Here is an 8,892-nt window from a genome sequence, read left to right on the forward strand (position 1 = left end):
GAAAAGAATTGACTTCAGACTTAGGTTGAAAGTCCTTACATATTTCATGTCTTTTCTTTGAAAATTTGCTCTTTCTTTTCTTATTCTTGGTTCTTATTTTCAATTTTTCTTTTTCGTTTTCTTCTGATTCTGATGTATCTTTAAAGGTGGAAAACTATATAGAATATAAAACACAAATGTTACAAGTTAAACATATTGCGAAAATATATCATAATTTGTAAAATAAGAACAGCAAAGATCAAGACATCAAGAATTATTCTTACAGGGCGTTTTTTAAATGTTTTTGTTAGAGATGTTTGAATGCGTTCAGATTTCTGGCTTTCTTTAGAAGTGAAAGAGGATGAGTTTCTGCTATCTGTAGAAGTTGAGTCATCGTTCTGAAAAAAATAGCAGTGTACAGCTCTTTATTACATGCAATGATATAAATAAAAATTATGATAATCCTTACTACATTCACATTTTGCTGCTTCATTTTTGTTAAAATAGATGAAATTTGGGTACTTCCAGTCATTGCAGACTTTTGAGTTCCTTTTTTCTTTGCCTGTGGCTTCAGAAGCAAATAAATAAATATGATTAATATTCAGCAATGTGATTAGAACTGATATGTTTACAACTTGGTACAAAGACCATTCTATGTCAGCTATACCTGGAACTTTGTTGATTGATGAGTAGAAAATAAATATTGATCATCTGCCTCTTCTTTCTTTAATTTAGCAAACTCTTTCCTTTCCTTGCGCGTTGGAAAACATACACCGGTATCAATAAAATTCTTACTGCCTTGTATAGCATCTTCCCATTCTACAATTATTTAATTGCACAAAGTACAATTCAAAATTCAAGTCTTAAGAATTGAATAGTCGTATTATACGCATTATAAAAAAGCTTAATAAATCTTAGTTTAAAAATTTAAAGCAAACAAAAAATTTTATAGAAAACTCGGCTTTTCTGTATTGTATTTTCTGTAACGTACAATTAATACTGCTCAGAGAAAGTCCATAAAGAAATTTTTATACTTACTGTTTGCGTGACCTCTAACATAAGCCACAACTTCCTTCCACATCACTTCTTTCATCTTTGACATTGTTTTTCTAGGCTGAACATCGTAATTACTTGGCCATTTCGACCGAACTAACCTCTCGGAATAGATAAGATCTTCTATTGATATTTTTGGGCATTTATCATCGAAAATTAACCATTCACTAAATCCTACTTGAACGGGAATTGTTTTATCTTCCCCATCCAAGACATTTTCGTTCGCAAACTCTAATATTACATATACATTTCTTGCCATTTTCCCAGCAATCGTTTTTCACTTATACTAATGACTTATACAAACTACTTCTTTAAAACGTTTTGAACAAATGAAGAAGACAAAAGAAAATCGAATAAACCGGTGAAACACGGACACGTCGACGTTATGAGTGTGCGTTTAGTAGTGGCTGCGTTCCGTACACGCATATGCGTGCATATATCTACAGTATACGTAACGCTTACTATAGAAACATGCGCATCATGAGTGACTAACAGTTTGATGTAATTGGTTGGATCTAAAAGTAAGAACCAATCACATTCTATTGCTCAGTGAGCGATTGGATTGGGTTTTACTGTTAGATCCCTAAATCTAGACCAATTACGTTGACGAATTATTCAACTGTTGTGCAACCGTTATATGTCTCCTGAATGTGCCAAAAGTCGCGTTCAACGGAAAAAGCTTGGCTATTGCCTTCTTTTCGTTTGCGATCGAGGGCACAGTGCATGTCAGTAAACATACGTTAACTAAAAAGAAGGAAAAGAAGAAGCGGGAAAAGCTGTTCAGCAACTCAGTAAAGGTCAGTGATTCCAATTGTTTCTATCTTAAATTGAAATAAAAACTAAAGGTAAAAACCAATCATATTAAATAATTAACAACTTGTATAATGTCGGCAGATTTTTTTCGATAAGTTTAATTTAATTTAAATTTCTAAAAACTTTGCAAATATACATATTAAATTATTTTTTTGCAAAGTAATGTCTGTAATTTTTTTTGACTGAATTTGAAGAATCTAATAAGTTGCAGAGTTTAAAATGCCTCCCATCAAAAAAAGAGGACCATACAGAAAATATTTACATAATTTAAATCATTTAAATATTTTACTGCCCAAAACAACTGCATGGGAAAGGTTGAGGGAACAACAGCTCCAACAACTCCACCAGGATGAAAGAGAGGTAGGTTATGTCTATCAAGCAATTTGTTCTTTCTTTTTAAGAGATAGAATTATAATCGTTCTATTAATTAAATTTTTTTTTTAGATTTTAAACTCAAAAATAATATTCAGAACATTACTTGTTTCAGAATGTAATCAACAATGAGCCTGAACCTCTAGTAAATGAGGATGATCAATTTCAAATTATTCCATCACAGGTGATCTAATTAAAATGTTTTGTTTTCAAGACAAACAATAAATGTTTCTTAACATATCTAATCTTAGTTCCTTAATTTTACATTATAATATAAAAATGATATATAGTTTGGCTACAATATAATTTAATTTTTGCTAAGTAACTTATTGCATTTATATATCCAGTATTTGTCAAAGTTAGGGTGCTTATCCTTGATGTCATTTTGTATATTGTCTTTATATATGTTAAAGTAAAAAAGTAATTATTGTTGATAGATGGTATCTATGAATGAACCTAATAAGTCATCTACTTCAAGTTTATCTAGCAGCTCTAATTCAAATAATTCCAGCGAAGTAGATGACGAGTCACTATCTTTTTCAGACGGAAATTCTGTGAGTAATTATGTGAAGCAACTTAATGTAGCTATAAATTTTTTTAGCAACTATTTTTTATTTTCTTAATCACATTTGGATGCAGGATATTTTTGAAAACGAAGATGATGTGTTCTCACATTCAGACAGTGACGTTTTAAATCCACAGAATGAGAGAGATGAACATCTTGTTGTCAATGAGCATGATAATTTAAATTTAAATCTGCAACAACAGGTTTGTAATAAAGGAAATCAATTTTATAAACAATCAAAACAGTGTGTAAGTGTTGATTTAGTAATCAGCTCGCTTCATATATGTTTCTGAATAACTGTTTTCTTTTTTAATACAATTAAAATATATACTTTAGTACTTAATAATTACTTTAAATATTTTAGTACTTTATACTTCATTTTTTTCAAACGTTTTATTTCACATATTTCTAACTCAATGATTATTTGTTTAGACCATCAATTTTATTTTATTTGGAAAAGGTTTTGGCCTAGAAAAGAATTTTAGTTCATAGAAGATCTTTTAGCAGGAAATTTAGCTTAATTGTTTTCCATTTTGGGAGTAAAAAAATATTATTTTTCTTTCAATATGGAAAAGATTGCATGTAGAAAAGCATTTTTATGAATTACTCTGAACTTACAAAATTATTTATCAACTTACAAAATGTTGGAAAACTGACTTCTTTGTTTATTCTTTTTTAATTATTTAATTATTTAATCTTATTTAATTTTATGTTTTGACAAATAACTGTCATGATTAAAATTTTTTGTCAGTATATTTAAATCATTTATGTTTAAATCAACTTGGAATAAATCATTAAATTTATAAAAATTTATTTATACATATAATTTCTCTCTATCTCTTTCTTTCTCTCTCTTTCCAGGAGAGGCAGCTTTTATACATTGGAGCTCGATTATCTATAGATGAAAGTTTGCTGCTCATTATGGCTTTCATTATCCGATGGGGATTAGACGAGAAATGTATTGAACATCTTTTGCGCCTTATTGATATTCATCTTCCTGTTTCAATCCTAGGTTCTAAATATTTGTTTTTGAAAAACTTTGGATTTTCTCCAGCAATGAATGTGATGTACACATGTCCTAAATGTAATGATCTTTTGCCATCTAATGTTATTGAAGTTGATTGTACATGTGGACATCACTGTATTATTAACAAGATCAAGGAAGATGGTAATTTTTTCATTCAACTCTGTATAAGAGATCAGATTCAAGAAATAATGAAAAATCATCATTTAGTAAAGTTAATGAGGAAAGAATGTCGCGAGAATGATGTTGTAAATGGTAAGGTTTACAAACACCTGAAGAATATAAGTGTCATTGGCGATAATGATATTACACTACAGTGGAATACTGATGGTGTTAGCCCATTCAAATCATCTAAAGCATCCTTTTGGCCTATCCAAGCTTGCATTAATGAATTACCATTTCATGCTCGGAGAGAAAACATGTTGCTTTGTGGTCTATACTATGGAAAGCAAAAACCTCATATAAATTCTTTTCTGAAACCATTTGTAAATGAATTAAAAAATTTGCATACAGAAGGTATGGACTGTTTTGTCGCAGGTATAGATAAAGCTCAGAAAATTAAAGTTCATACATTGCTGTCATCTGTAGATTCTGTTGCAAGACCAATGCTTCAAGGAATCAATCAGTTTAATGGACGATATGGTTGCTCATTTTGTTTACGTAGAGGAAGGAGAATAGCTAGAGGTAATGGGAAAGCTCGTGTCTATGTTGGTGGAGTTGCCCAGTTAAGAACATTTCAACAGCACATACAAGCCCTGGAGAGACTAGAAGAATACAATCAATCGCATAAAAAGAAAAAAAAGCAAATCCAAGGAGTGAAATTTGCTACCGTTTTACTTCTTCCTAAATTTGATATAATAAAATCTTTTGTCCCTGATTATTTACATGCTGGCTTAGAGGGAACTGTTAAAACATTCTTAAATCACTGGATTGGCAAGTACAGCAAAGGGAAAGAATGGCATTTAAACAAAGGAAAAAGGAAGATTTTAAGTGACAGATTGTTATCTATCAAACCACCAGTAGAAATAACTAGAGCACCGCAAGGAATAGACAAATTGCGTATTTGGAAGGCTTCAGAGTTTCGAAGTTTCTTACTTTATTATTCCTTAATTTGTTTGAAAGGTCTCTTACCAAATAAACACTTGAAGCATTGGTTTCTTTTTGTTTATAGTATGACAGTGTTTCTCTGAAGGAGACAATTACTCGTGAGGAATTCTTGAAAGCAAAGGTCGCTCTCAATAAGTTTGTAGCTGAAATTTCTATTTTATATCCAAATTGCTCAATGCTCTACACTTTTAATGTCCATTTAATGCTCCATATTCCAAAAGCTGTTAAAGATTTTGGAGGACTATGGGCTTCTTCAACATTTCCTTACGAGCATTTTAATGGTGTTTTAACAAAGTTTATAAAAGGTACCAGAAGCGTTCCTCACCAGATATGTCGCTCATATTTTAGATTACGACAGTTATCCTGTATGAAAAATGAGGTTTTTTCTAGGGAAAATGCATCTGAAATCGGTAAGAAAATATTTGAGTCTTTAGTAGGAAAATGTAACACAAGTTGTCACAGTCTTCATATCTCTTAAAAACTGCGATTGTTTGGTGTGCCTGAAAATTATTCCCTTTCTCTTGTGGATAAAGTAACAATTGAGTCTATAATAGGACCTACTGTTGTGAACAATTGTAAATCATTTAGAAGATTAATATATAGTGAAACAGTTTTCCATGCAAATGCTTATAATGCTCTAACTGTTCGAGATAATAGCATTGCAGTATTACATGATGGCACAATTATAGATATCAAACGCATTCTTTTGATTGAAGACAGAGTAAAACATTGCGTGCTATTAGGGGAAATTTTTGACATTTGTTCTGAAGCGCTCTGTCAAGATAGAAACTTAAACTTAATTTCTAACAATTTTATTTTCGTTTGTCAAAATAATGGACGAACAATTGCCACAGTACCTCAGAATATTGCATCAAAATGTGTTAAGATGTCATATGATGAGAAGTTCTGTATTGTACCGCTTGCAAATAACATAGAAAGAGACTAAGGAAAATTTTGGTACCATATGAAATTAAAAAATTAATGTCTTCCTTGATCTTATGCGAAATGTCATAAATCTGTATTTTAGTTAGGTAAAAGCACTTTAATGTATTTCATTCATCTAATTGTGCTTAAATTTATACATTTAGTCCTTGTATGGAGCATTATATTATACTAAAAGAAGAATTTTAATACTTTATTTCTTTTTATTTTTTTACAAAAGAAATAAAACAATTGTTAAATAAAAGTGGTTCGTTATTTATTTTAAATTCATGATTATTTTTTTGTACCTTATGAGACAAAAAATAAGCATCAGTTACTGAAAAAAGTAAACTTAAAGTATATTTATAAGTATTACGTTTGTTAAAAGTAAATTTAAAGTATATTTGCGACTTGCTTATAAAGTTTTTATTGAGGTTAATAACTTAAAAAAAACTTTACGCTCGGCTGTCAGTATACTATTAGTCTACTATTATACTATTAGTATACTATTATTACGGCTAGTATACTTTATAATACTTTAAAATACTTTAAGTAACTTTAAAAAACTTTAAGTAAATTTTCCTAAGGGAAGAAAAGATATCTTTTTATTATCTTTTTTATAATGTCTTTCGGTAAAGACAAAAAATCTTGTTAAATATAAATAACTCAATCTATCGATTGAAAAAGTGAAAACTGTTTTATTCAGCTGTATTGTATTTGCAAAAATGATTCCGCTCGTATCCCGTTAGTATTATTTCCCGGGAAAAAAAGGATTAGATCTGACTAGATCAAATTCTATCTCAGCAGATCAAATTTAATCTAGTCAGATATGCTCAGATATGACTTCTCATGTCTGCGCAGATCTGGTCATGTATGTTCATATATAACTATATGTAACTATATATGGGGTGTATCTGGGATATCTGGTCTTCGACGGCTCAAATCGGATCATATCTGCTCAAATCGGACCATATCTGCTCAGATCGAACCATGTCTGTGATTGAATTTCATCGAAACAGTCTAGCTCTGACTGTATCTGTTTAGATATAACCATATCTATACTCGAATGCGATCCAAAATACATTACATCTGACCATATCTGTTCAGATATAAGTCACTGAGGTTGTGTTTGATCGAAAACTGTTCAGGTCTGACCATATCTGGCCATGTTTAACTATAATAAATTAAATGTTCGATGATCGATATTGGTCTAATGTAATATTTAAATATATAAATATCAATTTATTTAAAAAAAAGGATAAAGATATATACTTTATTTACCCCGAGGGGGCCTTAAAGGGCGTTTTTGAAGGGACCTACCCAACCCTATCATTTCATCCACTACCATTACCATTTCCTTTTGGACCAACGGTTTAACGTCTCTTCCGAAAGACGGAGTCCAGTTTTCCATCTAGGGATACCTCTCTCCGCTAGATGGGGGGGCAGCGTTTTTCTTGAGAAATTCTCAGTGGCCTAGCGGGATTCGAACCCGGCTATTGCAACCTGCTCCGGATTACGAATCTGGCGCTCTACCCACTAGACCAGCCGTTTCCCCAAATATGAATTTATTTATACATAGCAAATTAAAGATATATTTAATTAAATATTTTTGATATAATTATATAAAAATAAATTAAGATAAAGATATAATTTGCAGAAAACAAGTATTTTTTATAAACAAAAAATGTTAATTATTTGTTATAAAAGCATTTTCATGAATTCGCCTTATATCTAAAATAGAAAAGACAATCACAGAAATATGTTATTTCGTACATTGTAAGCTTACAGATGATGATGGATAAACAAAAATGATAAAATTCTCAATTTGATTATTATTTAATAGTTAAATTACATTAAAAATTTTGTTGAAGTTATTTGGAGACTTGCATAAATAATTACCAACTCGAATAAGAATTATTAGAGATTTTACATTTTTTACTTTAATTAATAAGAATTATTTACTGGTTATACAGGGTGTAACAAAAAGGTCAGGAATCTATTGTAAAGAAAAACAGAAAAAAATTATTTTAAAAAATTTGATTGCATTTTGTAGACGTAAATTCAATTTTGCAAAATTGCAAATATAAAGATTAATAAAAATTAATATTATTCGATTTTTTTCATTATTCTACGTATAAAAGTATGATGGTAAAGTTATCGAAAAGTGAATACTTTATGAGATATCACATATTTTTTTTATATTAAAAAAATCATGACAAAATTTAAAATATTTCAGGAAATTCTTAATGAAAGAGAGCTTTATCTTAGTGTTTTGGAAACATCTGGACAAGGGTTATAAGAATATGATATAAAAAATAGGGGTCCCCGTTGAAAAACTCAATGTGACCTTGATGTTACTTTCCCAAGATCGTTCAAGGTCAAATCAATGTCACCACATAATGGATAACTTGGTACCCTAGAACTTTTGTATAAAACATTTCTTCCGAAAACGTCATCTTTCCGAGATAATTCAGTGTCCCGACCAGCCCCCTGACAGCTCAGTAGTTCTCGTGTCTACGTAATGTCCGCGTGGCGTTGGTGACATTCATGCCGGTTGATATATATATATATATATATATATATATATATATATATATATATATATACACTAGAGTGGTCCTTATTTTTCGACTTTTAAATTTATTCTGCGGCACCTTCCAGAATGTTTCCAATTCGCAAAAAAATAATCCCTGCCAAAGCTCAGCTCGATCGGATAACGGAAACCCGTGCCCCCGGATTTTTAAACATTTGAGTTCTCTTGTATTAAACTGTTTATTCCATCAACATTGGTTTTTAAAGCGTATTTTCCACAAAAATTGGCCTAAAGCACTTTTCTTTTTTTAACATGTGTGTCTTGCTTTTCTGCATTGTTTGAGACCTTATACGTCTTATTTAAACAATTAGGTAAATTGTTAATAACTAAAAAATAAAAATAAATAGTTATTGCATTTATTACTTGATCAGCTGGAAAAAATTATGTATGGGCTACAAAAGTTATAATAGTATGTTTAAAGCCAAAAGAAGAGCCAAAAATCCTACGACCACGTTACGTTACACA

At 30.4% G+C, this 8,892-nt stretch overlaps 1 protein-coding gene across 3 annotated transcripts; it reads left to right on the forward strand.

Moving 5' to 3' along the window:
• The first annotated feature begins 1,594 nt into the window (after positions 1–1,594).
• Positions 1,595–6,099, forward strand: LOC139776149 (uncharacterized). 3 transcript variants are annotated; one of them, XM_071712659.1, is made up of 6 exons: positions 1,595–1,877; positions 2,057–2,205; positions 2,333–2,401; positions 2,655–2,771; positions 2,857–2,985; positions 3,644–6,099. In XM_071712659.1, the coding sequence occupies exons 2-6, from the start codon at positions 2,065–2,067 to the stop codon at positions 4,994–4,996; spliced, it is 1,809 nt and encodes a 602-aa protein (XP_071568760.1). In that variant the 5' UTR covers positions 1,595–1,877; positions 2,057–2,064; the 3' UTR covers positions 4,997–6,099. The 3 variants fall into 3 exon arrangements, with proteins under 3 accessions (XP_071568760.1, XP_071568759.1, XP_071568758.1); XM_071712658.1 differs by having other exon boundaries at positions 1,595–1,829; positions 2,051–2,205; XM_071712657.1 differs by having other exon boundaries at positions 1,595–1,829.
• The last annotated feature ends 2,793 nt before the right edge of the window (positions 6,100–8,892 follow it).

The sequence above is a fragment of the Temnothorax nylanderi genome, unplaced genomic scaffold (assembly GCF_030848795.1).
Source record: "Temnothorax nylanderi isolate EJ_2023f unplaced genomic scaffold, tnyl_v1.0 TNYL_tig0113_pilon, whole genome shotgun sequence".
Lineage (NCBI taxonomy): Eukaryota > Metazoa > Arthropoda > Insecta > Hymenoptera > Formicidae > Temnothorax > Temnothorax nylanderi.

Excerpts from the sequence above, each read along its gene's own strand:
- LOC139776149 (XM_071712659.1), top strand. The coding sequence starts at position 2,065 with ATGCCTCCCATCAAAAAAAGAGGACCATACAGAAAATATTTACATAAT. Across the intron at positions 2,402-2,654 it reads TTCAAATTATTCCATCACAG|ATGGTATCTATGAATGAACC; the intron begins GTGATCTAATTA and ends TATTGTTGATAG. Across the intron at positions 2,986-3,643 it reads ATTTAAATCTGCAACAACAG|GAGAGGCAGCTTTTATACAT; the intron begins GTTTGTAATAAA and ends CTCTCTTTCCAG.